At 24.8% G+C, this 22431-nt stretch overlaps 4 protein-coding genes across 7 annotated transcripts; 2 read left to right on the top strand and 2 right to left on the bottom strand.

Annotated features, from left to right (window-relative positions):
* Positions 1-305: 305 nt before the first annotated feature.
* Positions 306-10762, bottom strand: Pak (serine/threonine-protein kinase PAK 3-like protein). 2 transcript variants are annotated; one of them, XM_089226679.1, is made up of 11 exons: positions 10572-10762; positions 10325-10433; positions 10045-10267; positions 7597-7608; positions 6974-7133; positions 6448-6904; positions 6196-6382; positions 4879-5071; positions 4288-4484; positions 4077-4214; positions 306-1465 (listed from the first exon to the last, which is right to left on the bottom strand). In XM_089226679.1, exons 2-11 carry the CDS (start codon positions 10378-10380, stop codon positions 1382-1384), a joined length of 1707 nt encoding a protein of 568 aa, XP_089082805.1. In that variant the 5' UTR covers positions 10381-10433; positions 10572-10762; the 3' UTR covers positions 306-1381. The 2 variants fall into 2 exon arrangements, with proteins under 2 accessions (XP_089082805.1, XP_089082806.1); XM_089226680.1 differs by lacking the exon at positions 7597-7608 and having other exon boundaries at positions 10572-10761.
* Positions 2604-3936, top strand: LOC149056002 (uncharacterized). Its single transcript, XM_089226681.1, has one exon. The coding sequence runs from the start codon at positions 3343-3345 to the stop codon at positions 3850-3852; it is 510 nt and encodes a 169-aa protein (XP_089082807.1). The 5' UTR covers positions 2604-3342; the 3' UTR covers positions 3853-3936.
* Positions 10763-14736: 3974 nt separating the features above from the next.
* On the bottom strand, positions 14737-18673 carry LOC107169122 (uncharacterized). Its single transcript, XM_089227212.1, has 10 exons — positions 18579-18673; positions 18246-18512; positions 17989-18167; positions 17490-17618; positions 16806-16959; positions 16497-16731; positions 16240-16429; positions 16030-16163; positions 15591-15970; positions 14737-14886 (listed from the first exon to the last, which is right to left on the bottom strand). Exons 1-10 carry the CDS (start codon positions 18671-18673, stop codon positions 14808-14810), a joined length of 1842 nt encoding a protein of 613 aa, XP_089083338.1. The 3' UTR covers positions 14737-14807.
* A 760-nt stretch (positions 18674-19433) lies between these two features.
* LOC107169127 (TGF-beta-activated kinase 1 and MAP3K7-binding protein 1-like) lies at positions 19434-21536 on the top strand. 3 transcript variants are annotated; one of them, XM_015518773.2, is made up of 8 exons: positions 19434-19708; positions 19781-20024; positions 20095-20227; positions 20300-20543; positions 20659-20758; positions 20815-20914; positions 20972-21176; positions 21238-21536. In XM_015518773.2, exons 1-8 carry the CDS (start codon positions 19612-19614, stop codon positions 21405-21407), a joined length of 1293 nt encoding a protein of 430 aa, XP_015374259.1. In that variant the 5' UTR covers positions 19434-19611; the 3' UTR covers positions 21408-21536. The 3 variants fall into 3 exon arrangements, with proteins under 3 accessions (XP_015374259.1, XP_015374258.1, XP_015374257.1); XM_015518772.2 differs by having other exon boundaries at positions 19435-19708; positions 19771-20024; positions 20599-20758; XM_015518771.2 differs by having other exon boundaries at positions 19436-19708; positions 20599-20758.
* Positions 21537-22431: the final 895 nt, after the last annotated feature.

Raw genomic sequence — 22431 nt, 5'->3', positions numbered from 1 at the left:
TCATTTACACTTCCAGTACACAAATATTTATCTCTTTAGAAGCTTAAAATCAAAATATTTTATTTTATTTGCTGAATGGAATGCGCTACCAAGAAAGTAAAACAGTTATTGTCATTTATCACTAATGGCAGCAGTTACCCGCGAAGAGTTAATCATTATCTGGCAGATACGATTAGTAGATAGATAATGAATGATTTTGCAACCAATGGCCTATGACAACTAGATGCACAAATTTTGCAAAGACTGAATGACTGTCAATCAATTGATATAATAGGTGATAAATTTACTAATAAAATGCCCAAAAATCATAAAAATTAAATTAAATATATTCCACAAAACATGAAATAGATTTGTAATAAAATGAGCTATCAATATAAAAATCTTAGCCCTAGCTATGAACTTTGTTGTATAACCATTATTATTTTTGAACATACTGTATTTTATTTCATTAGAACATTGTTAAAAACAAATGAATAATATCGCGAAGTATATTTGTTCAGAATATTAGTAGGATGAAAATAATACTATAAAAACAATCATTTCCAGTTGTCTAAAATATTAATTATACAAAATTATATTAATCTAAATATCAGTTCCCTTTTGACCTGTTGAGCAATATATGTGCTAATGAGAGCTAAGGCTTTGGGTATGTTTAAGAAATATACTAAGTTCAGCCATCTGTATTTGTGATTATTTCACTTTAATGTCCTGCTGTTATCGAACATCCGGTGTTTATTTAACATTACAAATTATCTATTTCTATTAATATATGTGATATAGATATTATTATACATGCATGTATAAAAAAATTAAGGTTTCAATAAAATAAAACTTAATTAAAAAAAACTGAATAAATCTAAAATATATATTATGTAAATGTAATTCAGTACGGAATATATAATAAAGCTTTGATTAGATGAGAATAAATAATAAAAATACTATTAATTTAACAATTAAAATTATAAATAAATAAAACTCACAAACAATACCTAAAATAAAATAAATAAAATGCTTATGTACCAAAGTGTGTTTAAACACTTTTATACATATTATTTATTATGTCAGAAATAATGGTGATTTAACATAGTCTGAAACGTTAATTAAATTACCAAATAACAAAAAATTACTGTACAATAATACATGTTCAAAATGTTTTTAGAAAGAGAAGAAGAAGATAAAGCACCACAGGCTGAAGATATGTAAAAAATAGAATGTATTGAAACATTATTTCTGATCATAACTAATAATAATTGTTAATTAATGTTACATAAGTATAAAATAATAAAACAATCATCAATACAATTTATAGTTGACAAAGTTTCATAAAATAATATGGCTGGATTTGAACCAAAGAAAGACCGTTAATATTTGACATTACGTTTCAATGACCTTTTGCAGCTTGTTTAGCAGCCATTATCAAAGGAGTTAGACTGGCTAAAGGTCTGGAAAGCTTCAAAAATGGGTGCTGTAAACAATTTATAAAACACACATTGCATAAATAATTTTATATGTTAAGTTCTTAGGTATATGCAATATTTAAATAATTTAAAAGGTATCTAATTTTTGCTTTTAATTGCATTAGGTACTTCAGAAATAGTTTTATCAATTAAAAATATTGTTTTTTATTTAATAGATTCTCAATAATATGGAAAAGGTCAAATGTTATCAATTATTGGTTAAAGTTAATCTTAAAACATTTTTTTGCTATCTACTGAATATTATAAAACATGTGTAAAAACGATAAAATGATTTTAATTGATAATAATAACTTTAAATTGTGCTATACATTATTAAACCTACCAGTTTTTATCAAAAGATAAATTTTACAACTATAATACTATACCATTTAGCGGGTAAAAACAGGAAACTATTTATTTTTGAAATCTAAAAATTTTTAATTTAAAAATATAAATATTAGACAATATTAGACAATAATCAATCAGAAAAAAGAAGAAAAGAAGTTAATATTCAAAATGTTTAACTACTAAATAACAATTTTACCATTGTACTCAAAAATTAATAAAAATGATCTTAATTGTAATTCAAAAATTTTGATCAACATTTCTGTAAGAGTTTTATTTTTTATAACAATAACCTTCATTCACAAAATAAGTAACATACAAGTTTTTTGAATGGTTTTTGACATTAAGTCTATTTTCATACAAGCTTAATTAATTAGCTCATTTAAAATACTTGAATAAACAGAGACATGAATAAAACATGCCGACAAACCTATAGCCTATAAACTATAAGATTTATTAAGATTTATTAATGCTGCCTTTTTCAAATATGAATTTACTATCATTGTATTTTTACATGGAATCGGTAATTTAAAAACAACACAAGTCATAAACTTGAAACTTTACACAAAACACTAATAACTTCATTACAAGTCATTGACTTATGTTGTTTTTGTAGTGATTTGAGTTTCAGAGATATTTTTATAAAATATTAGTCAGATATATGTAGTTGATTACACAGAATAGCTACATATGTCATATATTACTATTAAATTTTACACAGTTATTTTAGTAAGAACTATGATTTATATTGTTTTTGAAATGTTTGATTTAATTATATTAGAATGTGAAGATCTCAAGTCATCTCATTTGAGATATTGAGAATTTCAATAAACAGCTTGATAGTTTATCCAATAGTTTACAAAAACGGTGGCTTATTACATTTAAGAAACAGTTGATAAGATTAAATTGTAATCAAATAATAATTGATAGATTGGATTTAAATAAAATTAACATAAACTTAAATAATTGTTTTAATAATATATTTATGTTATATTAGCTTTATAGAATGTAAATCATAGGTGTGCACATGGGGGGGGATTGATAGATAAAATTATAAAAATAATATTTTTAAGTTAATAATTTGTTTTCAAACCCTAGATGTAAATGAAAAAATCAGTCTTCCAGTTCTATTATTGACAGTGAAAATTATTCTTTGACTTCAGGTAAGTATTATCGAATATTTCTGAAACAACCACACAACCTGATGTCAGAGTAAAAGCAAATGGAATAATATACCAAATGAAAAGTTATAACTTTATTTTTGCATTATATGTGATGAAACCTCTTTTAGCTCAAATTCAAATAGTGAGTGCTAAATTGCAAACTCCTGATTTTAATTTGTTATCTGCTGTAACAATTGTTAAAGACAAGTTTAATAAGTCTAAGAAGCGATGAAGATGAATATTCCAGACTGTATAATAAAGTTCTGGATGTATGTAATGCAAATCAGATAGAAATATCTAATGTTAAACATAGAAGAGTATCTAATAAAATTGATAAAAACCATACTCAGTATTTTAGTTTGGATAAAATAAGTGAAATGAAAACTACTGTTTATTATGTTGTATTAGATGATCTATCCAACGGCTTAGAAAACCGTTTCTCACCAGAAACATTAAATTTTATAAATTCTATAAGTTGTATGATGCAGCACAAAATAGAAAGTTCAGACATTGATATTTTAACTAAAAAATTTGATTTACATAGAGATGAATTTGAAGGTGAACTTAGAATAATTTGTGCTATACCAGATTTTGAAAAAGGAACTTCAAATAATACAATACATAAATGGTTGGAAAAATTATCAGCCCTGGGAAATTTTATAAATGTTCACAAAACATTAAAATTATTTACAACATGCTCGAGCGATAGACCTTTCTCAAAACTTAGTTTAGTAAAAACTAAACTAAGGAGTCAAATGAAGCAAAACAGATTAGATTACATGATGATGATTTTTGTGGAGCAAGAATTGGCATCACAAATCAATCCAGAAGATATAATTTATGAATTCAAGTCTATGTACCCAGGTACACATCGTCTTGAATTATAATTTATAAAATTATTATTAAAATAACTAACATGACTTTTAAGAAAAATAACATTATTATTAATTTTTTTTATTATTATTATTAATCCTGGCCTTTCTTGTTATGTAGCTACATAAGTAACATACTGAAATTTTCAATCTGTTTTTGCTGTGCACCCTCAGCAAAAATGTCCTGCGCACGCCTATGATGTAAATATATAATGATTTTAAATAAAATACAATCTTACTTTTAAAAGTTCAGAGGCTGATGCACGATCTTCAACCTCAACTTCAAGGCACTGATCTAAAAAGTCTTGAAAAATTGGAGATAATTTTTCTTTTTCTTTGATCTCTGGTTTTCCATTGGTTGCAATTAAATACAATGCCTAAATAAATATTTGTATTATTTAAAAATACATCATGTCAATAATGAGTTTATTTATTATATTTATACCATACCCTTAAAGGATTTTCATTCAAATACGGTGGTTCACCTTCAATCATTTCAATAGCCATTATACCTAATGACCATATGTCTACCTTAGGACCATACTGTTTACGTGTAACTACTTCTGGTGCCATCCAATATGGTGTACCGACCATTGTAGTTCTTTTGGATTGCTCAGGTGAAATTTGAGCACAAAATCCGAAATCAGCTAATATTAAAAAATAAAAATGTATTATTAAAATATATCATAAATTAATTTTAAATTCTTAAACTATATGTAACACATCTATTTATCAACAAATGAATTTATTACTATTTGATTATTATTCGTTTGGACTAATTAATATTTTCATTTGGACATAAAGTAAGTTTCTTGAAAACCAAATATTTAAATTTAATGTTTTTAAACATACATTTGAATCACGATTACAAAAATAGTAAAATGTAAATGATGATAAAACTTAAGCTAATGAAAATAAAAACAATAAAAATTAACTAAATAAATATTGGATTCAAATTGTCAAAAATAAATATTTGTATTTGAGTATCTTTGAATTATCATTTATAGCTCTAACAATAAAGAGTCATATATAAGTACTTACTTAACTTGACACTACCATCTAATCCAAGTAAAATGTTATCAGACTTAATGTCTCTGTGTATAACTTGGTTGAAATGTAAAAACTGAAGGGCTTGAAGTACTTCGCGGCATACAGACGCTATTTGACCTTCGTCCATACAAGTTTCTGTTACAACATCTGTTAAGCTACCGCCAGGTAAATATTCCATTACAACCTAAGAATAACACAAATACTTTATATAATTAGATTATTAATACAGTATAGTCATTATTTTTAAAAATCATTAACTTTTTATGAAGTAGATTTTAATTTAGAGCTTTTTATGTTATAATTTAAATAAGATAAGTGAAGTATCAAAAAGTATCATATACAATTTATGAAGTACTACTCAACTTACCTACCTAACTTTAAATTAATATCAATAAAAATTATCTGTTTAATATAGATATTTTATACTTATAAATAAAAATTTTTAGTGAAATAGTTTTGGGTTATAAAATCAAAATTAAGATTTTTTACTTAAAAATTGAAACTTTAATTATCATTCTTCTATAAGCAACTAGTGATCGTCATCGTTATCGATATTTTTCGGCCATATTATTATTGAATGACACCCGTATTCTCATTATTAATTTATAAATAGAATAAAAAATATTATATTACCAATATTAGTATCGAAAACCTTAATAATTATTTTCAAAATGGAAGAAAAAATTAAATAAATTATTATTGTACATTTGAGTAACCAATTAAGTCAAAATTTGAAGTTCACCGCACGTAAAAAATGTATGATGGGGGGAGGTTTATAATATACACAACTTTATTTAATTTCCAGAAAAAAAAAATGTGAAAAGCTGTCTTATAAGACCTAAAGCGTTACATTAAAATGTGTATGAATTATTTTAAATTAAATATAATACACATTCCTACATTAAGGATTATGAAGAATATTGTCAAAAGTTACAATTTTAAATGCATTAAAAAAAAAAAACAGGATTATATTTTTTAATTGCCATAAGTACCACTTGGACCACTTATGAAGTACCATGCATTACCTAACCTTTACCATACTACATTTAAGAAGCCACCCTATCCCCTCCTCACAAAGAAATAGTACCAAGTTAATCTAATTTGCTATATGAAACAATCGAAAGATTGAAGTATGTACCTTAGAAAAAAAAACAATGTAAATACAAATTAAAAATAATAAAATTATTACTATGCTGCTCAGAACCTAAAATCCTGTTTCATCGTTAAATTAATAATATATTTTTAATCAACAACCGAAATATATATAAAATAACTATTAAACTACATAAAATTATTATAAATGATTACCCAAAGTTCATCTTGAACTAAATAACTATCTAAATAGTTCACAACATTTGCATGTTTATTTTCTCGCATGACTAGTATTTCATTGATAATAAGCTCTTTCTTTGGTTGTTGACCTAAATTCATTTGTTTTATAGCCACTTCCATACCAGTTGACGTTTCAATAGCAGTATATACTGTACCAGAAGCTCTGTAACAGTTATAATGATTAAACAACTTATCATCACAGCATAATCTAATGAAATTGTAACTTACCCTTGCCCAATTTTTTCCATCTTGGTATATTTTCTATTTGGATCACCAACTGTTACTATTGTTTTTAGTTGTTCTAATATTTCATTATCAGCCACTTTTTTACGACTAGTAGCAGTAGTGTTATTTTTATTTTTATCCAATACTGGTACAGTTCCATTAGTTTGACTAGGCCGGTGAAGTGGAACCGGTGAAACTACTTTAGGTTCTTCTTGGATGATGGATCTAGGCTCATCTTCTTCTATTGGTTTAGTATACACAGATTTTGTACGCTCAGGACGTACAGATACAGGTGGTGGAGGAGATGTTTGTTCATCTGTTGTGGGAGTTGTGGTCAGTGAGGGACTAGTACTACCTGTCGAAGAAGAAGGTTGGCTGCTACTGACACCAGAGTATGATGAACTGCCTCCACTGTGTGCACCACGCACTAATACTTCAGTAGGAGGGGTACTATTTTGAACTGGATGGAAATTGTATAAATGTAAAATTAGTATTCTAAAATGGTATTAACATAGAATTTATTAATTACCAATATTTGTGGCTGTAGTCATATACTTGGAAGTTTTAGATTGTTTACTAGAGTTATCAAACCAATTAAGCACATCAAGAACAGCTTGTGGATTCTTTTTTTGTTCTTGTTTGCTTATATTGGATGTTATTAAAAGTCGAGCCCATGCTTCTGGCATACCCTATATCAATAATATTCATTATTATAAAACAATTTATATTTATTTATATTTATATTTATTCACAAAAACAATTTATTTAAATATGTTCCACTATTGAGTATTAAGTAAAAAATAAAGATAGTGTCTCAAATATATACTCTATTTTGGTAAATTTATAACAAATACAACTATTAATGAAGAGTAATGAGATATAAAGTTGGATTTTTTTAAATTGAACTACATTTAAAATACATTATTAACTAGCTTATATTTTATAAATTATACCTTATAAACTTAAATTATAAAAAAGAGTTCTTAGTTAAAATATCCGTAATAATAACTTCATTTTTTTCATTTTTCCTACAATAATAGTTATATTATTGAATGTATTAATAAGCAACGTGTATTTATGCTGTAACTACTAAAACACCAAACACATTTTATGTCCATCTATGCTACTCACAAAGCTGTTGATGTTACTCACTTTATATGGCAGCTTGAAACAAGAAAAAACAAACACAGAATTCTAGAGACATTTGTCTATTTATCAATATTAGTTGAGTGATTTAAATTAATGCGTGCTAAAAATTTTATACATTTATCAAAATTTGCAAAATATTTATCAATTATTATGCTATAAAATAGTTCTGAACATATACTTAAAAATGCAAGAAAACACTCAACAATTTAAATATTGTATAAATTTCATTAAGTTAATTTTATTTATTTAAGATAAAATAAATAAAAAATTAAGAAGCTCATGATGTTAAGTAACCCAAGAAAAATATTTAATTTATTTAAAAAGCAATTAAATCTTTTTATTTTGATTCTAGGTATATTACAAAAAATTACTGTACTAACTTTTATTCCTTTAATAGTTTTCTATTCTATACTACATAATATAATATGTAAAAAAAACACAACAAATTATGGAAATACCACTAAAGGGTACTTCACCATTGATTAAAGAATTTTTGACATTAATTGACAATAACATATTTGGATACAGGATTTCAATTTCATAAATAAGAGATGATGAGTTAGGAAAAACAGTGAAGGAGAAAAGCATTTTTAAGTCGGTTTCAAATATAAAATAAAAAATATGGTTTTAAATTTTTTTTATATACAGAGTATATCTTGATGATTTACCCATTGCGATATCTCCCGAAATAATGCTGATATCGAAATTCTGGGTTTGTAATAAGACTCACAGGGATAAGAACTACAATTATTTCATATTTTAATTTATTTTAATGTTTTTGTAAAAAGGTATAAAGTATATTTTTGTATTTAATTATTTCCAAAAAAATTAAAAATAACCATTTTGTAAAGATTATTTCCCTGAAAATATTTACGTTTCGAAATTTTATTTTCTAAGTTTTCTAATTTTTAATATTTTTTTTTTTTAGTTCTGAGAAAATTGTGAATTATATAACACCGTAATGTTATCAAACATGTGAACCGCCGAGCTGCGCGCATTCCCATACAGCCGGCCGAATACTTTCCATGTTCCTAATAGTTATAATCATATTTTATTTCTTTAAAACTAGAAAACATATTAAAAATCAGGAAATTAATGAAAATAAAATTTTGAAACGTCAATATTTTCAGAAAAATAAACTACAAAATGGCTATCTTTATTTTTTGGAAATAATCAAATAAAAAAATTAATTTTTTAAATTTTTTACACAAACATTAAAATAAATTTTAAAATGAAATAATGGTAGGTCTTATCTCTGTGAATCTCATTATAAAACCAGAATTTTGATATCTCCATTATTTTGTGAGATATCACAATGGGTAAATCCTCAAGGGACACCCTGTATATTTGTTAATTGTTACCTTTGTTGTGCATAAGAAAACAAATTTAAAATTTAAAATAATTGGTATAGTTTTTTCATTTGTAACAATGGCCAACAATAAAATTTCAAGATATTTGTTTTTTTATAAATCATATTAATTTTCATCCGTTTTTTTTTTTTTTTTGTTCAATCTACTACCTATAAATTATAATAGTATTAAAAATAACAAAATTGTTTTAACTACCTACATATAAAATACATAAGCAATTTTATTAGGTTGAACATAAGAAATGATAATTATTAATCAGAATTCTTGTAACTGTGATTTATAATAGTTATAACACTATCAATAATATGTGGCATTTTTACTTTATAGCCAATATGTAACAGAAAATGAAAAAAACTTAGTGAATACCAGAGCTTAGATTTTTGGTATTTATTTATTATTACAGAATACATTATACATGTAAAGAAAAGTAAGCTTTAAATTTGTTTTATTCGCCAAAGGTCCCAAATATTAAATGTTGTTTTGCATATTTAAGAGTTTTAAAATATTAAATATTAAATTTACTATTGTTTTCATTTTAATCATAATTAATAGCTATTAATCATAGCTCAACATAGTAACCTCAATATTTTTATTTTTATTTTAATGCATTTTTTGTATTTGTAAGGAAAATCATAGACAAAGTAGTGCATCCTTTAAGATTTATTGAGTTACCTTATAATACATTTTAATGTTTAATTATAACAAAATCAGTTTACAGGAGTCTTTAAAATATTATGAGAAATTACTCATGATGTTATAACAATTTTTTTTTTAAACTTCATTAATTGGGATTATTTTAAATTGACAATCAGTTTTGAAATGAAAGTTATGATAATTTAAAGCTTTTCAACAGCAATATATCAATAAATATTTTGTAAGACATTTGTATTTTAAGAAAAACATCCAACATAAATTTAAAATGTCAAATTAGTTCTAGTTTTGCTAATATTTATATTTTTCAATTTGACTACATAGCAAAGCATATCTTAGCAAAATGTTAAATTAAATGTGCAATTTAAACCATACATTAGCTTTTTTTTATTCATACAACCATATATTAACTTTAAAAATAATAACTTACTGTAAACTCGCCCGTATGTGCGTCAAAACCTACATGCATAGTATGTTCAAAATTAGTTGGATAAGATATTTCTGGTTTATCTTCTGATCCAGTACCCCGTGTTTTCAGTTTACCAGTAACACGACTTTTAGAAGTTTTCTTTTTGTGGTCAGAATCTGGTTCTTTTGGTAAAGGCCGCATAATATCCAAATTTGGTACCGAATCCCCACGAGCAACTCTAAAACTGTAATTTATTATTATGTATATAGTTCAAAATGATAGATTATATCGTTATGATTACCTGTTACTCGTTAGACGGACCGGAGGAGCTGGTGGCTTGTCATCATCATCTGACATTTTTATGAATTACGTTAAAAAACTGACTACTAACTGATTGGCATTGGATTTTTCTAAAAGAATAGACAGCAAAAATTACAATATATTTTAGTGAAAGACATAATTAGCCTCCAATTATATTTATTTTTTAAATATTTATTGTTTCTGACTCCACCTAAATTAACATTAACTATTCACTATTTTTAGATTACCTTAAACATGAAAATTCTTGGGCCCATAGGTGTGTAAAAATGTTAAATAATCGTTTAATGAAACATTATCAATCATATTATGTCGAAATTATATATTTACAGCTATTTAAATCTAGCATTAAATTAAAATATAAGTTATTATCTAGTTAAAACGAATAATAGGAAGCAACATAAAAAATGAAATAAATATCATACTATCCTATAAAGATTGCTGATGAGTAGATCCTAATACCCAAAATTCATTATCGCAAAAAATCATATCATAATTTTTGTGTTTTGTTGGTTACACTGAACTATGATAGATGCAAAGACGTATTACAATTGGGCGCCAAATTTAATTTAATTTTACTTCTAAGAATGTCAAGAAAATAAGAATTTAATTTAAAAAATGTTATATTATATTATAAATTATAATTTGACAATATAGATAGTATGGTAAATGGACGTTGCCCTTACCGTTTCGTCCTCGTCAAAAAAAGCAGTCCACAGGCCTTTCGTCCTCGATTATTATTTAACGTCATTAGGACATTTTGTCTCGAAGAGTTATTACTTATTAGCAATGCTAATATAGGACATTTGATCCCCGTAAAATTTTGATTATATGACATTGGATTTTCAGGTTTTTTAAATCATTAATATTTATTGATTTCTTAATGGTTCATAATTTTACTAACAATTAAAATATTTATTTTTAATGAACAATTCTGTAATGTCCAATATATAGTATGCAAACTATACATGTAAGTAATAAATACTTAACGTGCACTATACAGCCAAACGGAGTTGTGAGCTGAAATTCTAAATTCAAGAATAATATAATCTAAATTTTAACACAAAAAGTCATTAAGATAAATCTATTCAATAAAATGTTTTTATACTTATATGTAGTTATATAGGTAAATAGTAGGACAGGTATACTATTTCTACAATTATTCTACACATTCACTGTACACAATAAAATTTTTTTTGTATTTTAATCCATATATAGTACGAATATGGATTGATTAGTCACAAAAAAAAAAATAATAATAAGAATTTTTTTTATACTACCTATAATATGAACAAAATAAATTAAAAAATCGATGGGTATAAACTGTGTGCAGTGTGTGTTTACAAAGAATTGTGCAATGGAACAATTACAACAGACGATGAATTAACTACCATCTTAAAATGTGGAGCTCACAATCGTGAAGGTGAAACAGATTTTATTAATGCAGAGAGCAGAGGCGCAACAATTAGGATCTATTTTGGGGGGGGGGGGTTATTCCCCAATACCCTCCCCTGGTTGCACCACTGGCACAGAGAGATAAATATACTATTATACTATGAAGAACACGGCAAAAGAAAATTATGGTTTACCACCTCGAATTTATACGTGAAGTCGTGAAATGTGGTTAATTAAACAGACGAAAGTAAAAAATGTATTACAAATGAAAATTCAATATAAAGGTGTTTGCCGTGTATTCGCAGCAGTATCTATCCATAGAACACATTGGATTACGAATGTTAAATACTGGTAAATTTAAAATTAATTTAATTGTATGATTATTGATAATGTACCTATTTGTATATTCTATAGTATTTTTATTTAGTCATTAAATTGCTCATTAAAAATTAATGTATTTAGATTATCAACGTATGGCGGGGCCTTATAATAAATCTCAGGGACGAAATGTCATATTTTAATAATTACCTATTATTGGGAACGAAACATCCGGCGTGGACGTGCACTGGTTTTTTTGATCAGATTAAAACAGCGGGGGTGAAACGTCCGCGATTCAGATACCATTTTAATATAATATTATGGTTTATGACTTTATGAGTATATATATATATATATAATATATATAGGTATTATTATGGTTTTAATGTTTTAAATAATCATTTATTATAGGCTATAATAAATTGTAATCTAAATATACTTAATATTTATCATTATACAATATTTTTAAGCGTTCAGTGTTAAGGGTTATAACTTATAAATAATAATATTTACATAAACTATATACATTAAAGCAAATACCAAAATGATCCACTATAGCCTATAGACATAAACCATTTAACAAAAATACAAAAAACGCTATTTCAAAACCATAAAGATTTTTAAAAATATCTTTTTTACATAAGTCAATTTTTGAGAAAATCTATTTTAGATATTGATGTAACTCAACAAATTTTCACTGGATGTTAATACAGGCGTTTTCTATACTTGATAAAATTTTCAAAATATTTCGAATCTTTTTAAGTTATTTATATACGTTTGAAATTTTCAATCTTTTTAGTTTTTTTTTATATATAAATGACAATAAAATTTTATTCGTAAGGGGAAAAAGCTTCAAAGTGTAATACAAGGCTCCTTATATAATTTTACAATGTTGATTGTCGGTTAAAAAATATTAATTTATTAATTTTTGTAATAAACATTGAAAGTTCGAATTTCGACAATACAGGTAAAAATCACAAAAATTTGCAATTTATTTTGAGTTAAAAATTCATATAAATTTATCTTTTAAAATCTAAGATTTTAAAATTCAATACAAGATTCTTCATGAGTTTGTCTATGTTTATCAAAAAATGTTTACCAGAAAGTCAAATTAAATTTTTATTTTTTAGTTGTTAAAAATTTATAAAACGTATACATTTTATAGCTAAGGATTGAAAATTTAAAACAAGATGTGACGTAAGTAGTTAATTCTATAAACACTAGATAAAAATATTCTGCTAAGAAATATAAAATATGCTTTCATTCAAAAAAGTAAAATAGCTTAAAAAGATTCAACAGAAATATTATGTTTTAAATTAATGAATTTTTTGCGGTAAATAGCTCACCATAATAATATAAGCTGTCCAACGAGACAATATGCCGGATTTCACCTTATCGTGAACTTTTTCTTTTCATACCTTATACAAGAAATTTTAATAGAAGATTTTCTACTTTTAATAACAACAAAAAAGAGTTTACCGGAAATTTATGCTATTTATAACCATGAGATATTTTTGATTTTTTAAACTTTTTTAAAATTATTAAATTTGAATATTTATACACATATTCCAGGATCATCGCCTCTGATCAGAACCTATTATATTATTGTATGCAATGATTTATCATCAAATATTCGAATTTAAATATAACACAGTATAAAATATAATCCATTACAATTTACAATTATTGAATGATATACCAATTATGTATATAGTATATACCTAATAGTCTATTACGTACTCTACAACTAACAACTACTATATATAGTAGAGTAGTACCCATTGTCAACCTTTTTGTAACCAATAAAATAGTGATAGATAACAATAATATGTATTATTTGGAATATTTTGGAATTCGTCAACTGGTGATGCTAAAATAATACTATTTTTTTTTTTTATAGCTGGTATCACTCACCTCAAAAGGCTCAAATCACATCTTAGTTGTGAATTGTGATGTCGTGAAAAAATTGTGTCATTTATGTGTGCCATATATAGAAATAACGTTTATAGCTTATGGCCATAACCTTTAGCGAAATCACTAATCAGCTCCTTGGAGAATTTTGTTAATAACATAAAATATATCTCACTATATTGTAAAAAATAGAAATAGACAGTAAAAATGTAAAATACACGTAGCGTCGACAAGTCAACATTTTTGGATTTAGATTTCAGAGCGCTAAACATCTAATCGTCGAGGCTTAAATATATCAATATAAGTACATTTTTATAGGCCACATATGTGAATAAATTCTAGGTACATTACACATCTACAGTGCTAAATTATTTTAATTGCTAAATTTAACATACATAAAATGTGTAACCTATATGTATAGTTATATGTTATATTTACTAATTACACAATTTTGTAATAGTGGCCAGCTACATAATATATTTGTATTTAATTTTTATAGTAAAAAATCTGAATTTTTCATTATTAACAAGAAAAAAAATGATATTACTTAAAGATGTTTATAAATTTAATCTGAGTAAACATTGCTTTTTATTTTAGTTTTAGAAAACAAAATATAAAATTTTGCCTTTAAATTTTCTTAACTTATTTTTACGAAAAAACAACAATTGCCTTTAAATTTTCTTAACTTATTTTTACGAAAAAACAACAAATACATAAAAGATCATGAAAATAAATAATATACAAACATATTTAGAATATAAGTTTCTTTTACTTATTAGGTAGTTATTATATTTATTATATTTTATCGACTTTGATTAACTAATCGATACGTATTCGTGTTTTCAGTCATCTCTTTTCAATTTAGCAAAATATTTTTTAAACATGAAATACATTTCTTCAATTTGCTTTTGATTTTCTTTCCTACAGAAAACATTATTTTTTCTTAACTACTTTTAAAATATATTATTACGTCTTATAAATATTCAATATTTAAAAGAACGACTGGTCTTTCCATGAATTTTAAGTAGATATTTTTGATTTTGAAGGGGGAAGAAGTTACAATGAATTTCAAACTTGGCTTGGACATTTTCATTTTTGCTGGTAGCAAATGAATCTAGTTGGTTTCTTGGTGGATCAAAAGTAAAAATTTCTAGTAATTTTAGTAATTTACAAATGCATCGGAAATACAAAATAATTAAGGAAAACCGATGAATTTTTACAAAATATTTCCATCAAAAATTATTCACCTCAATATATTATTAAAAAATGTATGATATTAAAATAAATTGCTTTAATAACATTAATGTTATCATAAAATATTCTTGGTAATACAGGCTAGTGAATTCTTGCTCGGGATTATTTTTCATTTACAATATGATATCATATCATTGAAAAACTCAAATTTAATTCAATGTTTCAAGTGACCCACCACCTTCAATATTGAAATTTATTAATCTTAGATTATAAATTAAATATTTTAAACTTTAATCATTTATTATTTGTTAATTATAGTTTTTTGTCTAACATTGGTAGTTAGTGTTCTTTAATTAGTTAAAATTATATTAAAATGAATAATGATCTTAGAAAATTAAATTAAGCATAACTAAAAGATATTAATTACCAACCTTTTTTCTTTAAATGTTTGACATTCTGCTTGAAATTTTTTCTCAAGATTTAATAATTCATTTTTATGATTATCATTAATTTCATCTATTTTCATTTTACAGAGTTGTAACTCATAATCTTTTTCAACAATATTATTTTTTAAAGCATATATTTCTTTGGTTAATTTATCAGCATTTAATTGTGTACTTATCGTTTGAGCTGATATATCGTTTAACTTAATCAATTCATTTTCAGCCAATTTTAAATTATTTTGAAGTACTCTCACTGTCTGAGCAGCTTGTGTAGAATGTGTTTCGGCTTCTGCTAATTTAATTTCCAAATCTGTCTTTTCTTTATATAAAGTCTTTATCTTTGTATTAAACAAAATTAACACCTTAGTCTGGAATAAATTTATGTTAGATCATATATTTGATACAAATTAATACAAAATAATACAACCTGTTCATCAGAAATATTGATTTCTTCTTCTTGTACAATTAAATTGTTCATATTTATCTTGTGGTTAATTTGATTAGATATTTTAAGATGAAACATATTTGTAAAAAGTAACTTTTTAATAGCTATTAATTCATCTATAATCAAAAATATTAAATAGTAGTAAATAGTTTGTTTTTATTTAAGTAGATAATAATTATTGTAATTTGTAACCAGAAGAGTTTTTGATATTTAGTTTTGTTGAAGACTTCAAATTTTTCCATTCTTCTCTTAATATATTTAGTTCATTTGTCAACTTTGGAAAAGCTTCTAATAATCGTTGATGTTCTTCTTTTTCATGTAAAATTTTAATAGTAAAGCTTTTTTTGATTTTTTTTACAATATGAAAAATTTTGTCCAAGTCCTGAATAAAAAAAAATATATGCATTATTATAGTTAATTTTTTTAGTGATATATAAAATTCTAGAAACCTCCAAAGAACTTATGTTTTCCATATCAGAATTCGTAACTTCATTACTTAATTTTTTTACAAGCGAGTTCAAACTTTGTTTATTAAAAGATGTTTCTGATTTTATCTTCTTAATTTGGTTTGAAATTTGTATATACTTTTCTTGTTCTTTTAAACTATTGTTTTTTAGTTCTACAAGTTCTTGTTTTAGTTCTTGATTTTCTGATCGAAGAAGTTGTAGTTTTGATTGTAATTCACTATGAATATTTTACATTGCTATAAATGAGATGCTGATTTTAATTTTAAGTATGTAAATATAAAAGCATTTTACTTGACACTGTTATGGTATTGATTATTAAGAATGTTCAATTGTGCTTGATAATTTTTATCAACTGATCCTACATGTTCAATGTGCCTTAAGTTCCTGACCTGAACTTCATTTTTGTTAATGAAATTGATTAATTCATTTTGTTTTAATTTTTTGGCTATGAATAAAAATGAGTATTAAAAGAATAACTAAATTTACAGATTATTTATAATAATATATTACTGATGCACTATAAATAAAGTATCAAAAATAAAATATAAACCATACATTATATCCACATAGGTGATGATAGGTACCTATATAATCTTTAACTTGTTTTCATAATTATGATGTCATGAATAGGTACGATAAGTTTTCAAAATGCATTAAAAACAATTAATCTATATCGGTGCACAATATAATTTAAGATTCTAAGCAAAACAAAATATTTCATTTAGGTAATTTATAAGGATGTTTTCAGAACTTATTACTGTTGTTATTCAAGTAGGAATACTTCAAAAGTGTCATAAAGATTAATAGCACAATTTATTAATCAGAAATTTTATTAAGATGTTTAGAAACATATTCTATTATTTTCTCAATAGCTATTCTCGACTTAACGTAAAACTACCAACATCTAGTGAATCAAATTTTCAACATTTATTTTAGTACCTAATTACTTTCATTTTTGAGATACCTACAACCTACCTATCAAAGTAGACACTTCCAAAGACACAGAATTTCCTTGAATGTTTAGTTCTAAAAGAATGTCATTGTTTTTTAAAGATGTCAATAATAATGCTGCTCCAGTTTCACCTATATGATTCCAACTTAAATCTGAAATGAATGTAGGTATCTTGTATTAAAATTTAAAAAAAAAAAATGGATTCAAAACCATCATATTTACATGGAAGTTACTGTAATATATAATTACCTGGTTTAAACCATTTTAAAGGCTATTAGTCCAATTAAAGTATAGAAATGAAGATTTTACAAAGCAGGATTAACTGCTATAATATAATATACATTAATATATCTTAAAAATTGGATATAATACTAAGAAAATTCAGAAATTGTACAACATATAATTTAAATTCCAACCCAGTTTTGAAAAATATTAATATATGCCATAGGCCAAAAAATATTATGGGTAGTGTATAACGAATATTATTATGTACGTTTATTCAATAAATTCAATCATATTTACCAATGTTCTTTAAGCATTTATTTACGATTAACAGCTTAGCTAAATGACCACCACATATTTGACATAGATTATTATTTGCCAAATTTAATGTATTTAATGTTGTATTTGACATTAAACTACAACATAATTGGGAAAATGTGTATTCTGAATCACCAATGTTATTCCAATCCAATTGTAGTCTAAAAATATTTAAAAACAATGTTGTTTCTAGATTTTATAAAAAAATTAATAAAAATAAAAATTAATAATTAACACACTCTGTAATATTAGTATTATTTAATAATATTTTAGAAATATATAGTGTTAACTTATTTCCGATTTTATTTCCTTTTATATATAATTTCTTTAAATTTGTTAATTTATTTGCCAAATCTAAAAAGATCTTCAAACCACCAGGTGGTAGTAGGCAATTAGATAAATTCAATACTTTAATATCAGTGGGTTTACATTTTATAGACTCGACTATCAATGAACAAGAACTTTCAGTAATTGTAGTACTTTTTAAATTTAATTCCCCATGAACACTGAAATCATAATTAATAAAATAAATACTCAATATTATGTTTTATTATTATTTTTTTTTTTGTTACCTTGCATTGCATAAACATGATACAATAAATTGGTCAACAGATACTTTGTTTTTAAAACATAAAGTTCGATAAATATTGCAAATATCTATATTCATAATACCCGTGTGTATCTAAATATAAAAAACATATCTCATACAAATTAAAGTTCAATGAAGTTTACGAATATCTTTGATTTATAGCTTATAGGTATGTAATATAAAATATACAGCGAAAAGTGAAGTCTTAACAAATTATTACATATTATAATTATTAATTTATATCTTATAAATTGTAATTTATAAACATGAAACAATTAATAAGATAAAATTAAGTTGGATTTCAAAGAATAGCTAAAATAGGTATTTACTATTTTATTTTTGCAATGATAACGATTATTTAGTATTTCCACAGAATAAAACAAAATTACACAGAATTCAGTATCTATAAAAAGCTTCCTTAACATTTTAGAGGATTTCCGACTGTGGAAGTATAGTCCTGAATACTGAATAGTAATTAATATACACTGTACAGTTTGTTAGTTTAACAGTTTATAATATGGTCGAAGCATTGGATAATAAGAAAAGTGATTTTCATTCATAGACTTATATATATTATTATTAGTCTATCTTATAAGACTATTGTAACACAATATATTATGAAATATTATATTATTAATATTTATTAATATATTATATTAGTCTATGGATATGGATTCAAACTCATTCAAAGTTATACAATGACAATATAAATGAAAATATTATCTAAATATCTAATGTCTATGGTTTTCAATGAAAACTTTTCATTCGGTAATCAGAGTTTTAAAACCAATGATAATAATTATTGATAAAGCATAAGTAATAAATATAAATATTTATAATATATTAATATATTATATTCAATATTTCAATATTGTAGGGATTACTGATTCATATTGCATACATTAATTATTCAACTAAATATTGATATTATGAATATCTACATGTTTAGTTTTATAATTTAGAAAATATTACTCTAGTGTCTTAAATATTTGTGGACCAATAGTTTTTATTTAAAAATGCCGACTATCCTTGAAGGTGGTCCAGAATACAATAAACTTATATTTAATTACGATCGTAGTTGGACTGATGATTTACCAATTTGCAAAGTATCAGGTGTGTATAAAATGAACACAATATTTTTTTTTTAAACACCCTATTTGGCTCTATTATGAAAGTATATTTTAGGTGTAGGGTACCTAACTCGTCAAAGATATGATGAATTAGGTCAACGCCGAGAGGAACTGGAATCTGAAGACATCAGTCTTCGATGTTGTTATGATGATGCAGGTGTTGTTTGGTTGTATGGAATTTTTAATGGTCATAATGGAGCAGAAACAGCACGGTTTGCTCGTGATCGTATTGCTGCAGAAATTTTATTAGGCCAGTTACCTACTACTGAAATGGACCAAACTGCTAAAGAAATAATTCAGTAAGAAATAAACATTAATTTAATTAACATAAATTAAAATACATTTTAAGAAAACATTATAAAATTATAGACAAAGTTTTCTCTCTGTTGAGGGGACTTATCTTGAAACCATTGATAATAAATTACTTCAAAGAGCGAACTTACTACTTCAACTTCCTGAAGGAATATCACACTATGATGCTTACCAACAATATCCTCAAATTGTAATTTTGATCTTGATAATATTCCATATTACTCATTGTAAAAGTGTAAGAAGTAAATAGATTTTTTTTTAGATAGAAAAATTAAAGGAACTTGAAGAAGAATTGTCGTGTGGTACTGGAGCATCTATAGCAATACTTAAAAATAATCGTTTGTATGTTGCAAATGTTGGAGAAAGTCGTGTATTGCTGTGTAAAACTGATAAAGACGATGTAATGAGGGTGATACAGCCCACAGTTGATCATAACCTGACAAATTTAGATGAAGTGATGAGGCTGACAAATCTTGGACTCAATATTTCTGATGGAAAAATCAATGGTTAGATCATTTAAACTATATTTAAGAATAGGCACAACTTTATAAAACTGTTTAGGTAATAGAAAGATTGGAAATCAATCATCAACAAGATGTTTGTGTAATTACATGATAAAAGGTGCCTATAAAGACTATGAAGAACTTAGTGCAGCTTCAGCTGAACCAGTTATAGCTGAACCTCACATTGTTGGTGGTATTACTATTGATTCATCGTACAGGTAAATTGTTTCAGTTGTTTTAAAAATGAGAAAATTAATTAATATACAATTTACAGATTTATGATGATTGCTTCTCCAGGTTTACTAAAAACTTTAGAAGAAGCCACAGGCACTAATCAAGTGAACAAGGAGTTAGCACTATTAGTAGTTGAACAAGTAAATACATTAATGTGTGATTCAACATCCATTATTGTAATTATTTTATCTCCTTAGTTGCGAGTACAGTCTACATTAACTGGTGTTGCTCAAGCTGTTGTAGATCATATAGCTAGAATATATCATGATACTTATGAAGCACAAGATAATGCTATTGGAGCTACTCGTCCAAATATTATGTTAATGATACGCAATTTCAATTTTGCAATGCCTAATGCAATTACTGAGCAACAACATAGCTGGAATGGCTCATATGATCAAGGTTGAGATTAACAGTATAAACTACTTAATGTTTTGGATAAAACTTTTTTTTTTTTTTTTAGATACAGCTGTAAACTTTACTGAAACTACAACATCAACTTCAACAGATCCATCTAGCGGTTCAGTCAAAGCTATACTGCCATATGTAGATTTCAGTGAATTTAACTCAAATGTTAATAAAGCTAAAGCACAAGGCAAGCTTCCCTCCAACATCAACTTTTTCTATGAATAGATCAATTACTATCTGAATTCATTTTTTTAGTTCAGTAACTAAATAGTGACTTGATAATTGTTATTACAATGTTGTTAAATTTTATTTTTGTATGCTGTTCCTAACATAAAAAAAATATTTAGGTTTATATTATTTTTTTATTTTTTTACTTATTTGCATTAACTTAAATCTAAAACAGATTTTTTTATTCAAATACTGAAAATATTTATTCATTTAACTATCCAATATTATACATTTATTCAGAATATATTCAATTGGTATAAAAAAGAACTACATATAACAAGCATATTTAAATAGAGTGCAGGTACTACCATAGTTTTCAGGCCTTTAGGGTATTGGTCTAGTAGACACACACCTAGAAAGTATTCTTCCATCACTTATCTCTTGAATTATCTTTTTACTTATCTCTTGAGTTCTACATATCTTTTATTAAATTTATAATTAGTTTGACTTTTTCCTAAGACCAAATTTTTTAAATATATTTTATTTAGTAAAAGTTAATTTTATAAAAAAAATAAAAATAATAATAATTAGAAATATCAAATATTATTTATGAATATAATAAATAATTTATAAAAATAGTTATATTATTGAATATAATATTATAGATATTATAAGTTTAGAACGTGTTATTTAGAAAATTAAAATATTACTTTTTACTCAGTATCTCATACATGTTTGTATTAATCATTATTAATTAATAGTAATTATGTACTTATTATATTTTTATTCGTTCATAGGATTACTTTTGAATTGTATTTGATATTAAGTACATATTTATTTGTGTAGGTAATTAATTATTTAATATTAATGAATTTGAATTAATTATTATAATTTAGTTGTAGACCGTTTGATTAACAAATACATAAAACATTTTGATCATCTTATTGAATTTCATCATTTATTAAACTATAATACAGTATGATAATTAGAACATCAGAAATACAAGAAATTTAAGTGATAAGCGTCATCTAAAAACTGAGTAGAGGGAGAACATTTCTTGGGTGGATGTCAACTTTACCTA

The sequence above is a fragment of the Diuraphis noxia genome, unplaced genomic scaffold (genome assembly GCF_037042655.1).
Source record: "Diuraphis noxia isolate RWA-SAM2 unplaced genomic scaffold, SU_Dnox_SAM2 contig0004, whole genome shotgun sequence".
NCBI classification, from domain to species: Eukaryota; Metazoa; Arthropoda; class Insecta; order Hemiptera; family Aphididae; genus Diuraphis; species Diuraphis noxia.
Note: the sequence above shows the minus strand (reverse complement) of the source record. Positions and strands in the feature narration are given on the sequence as shown.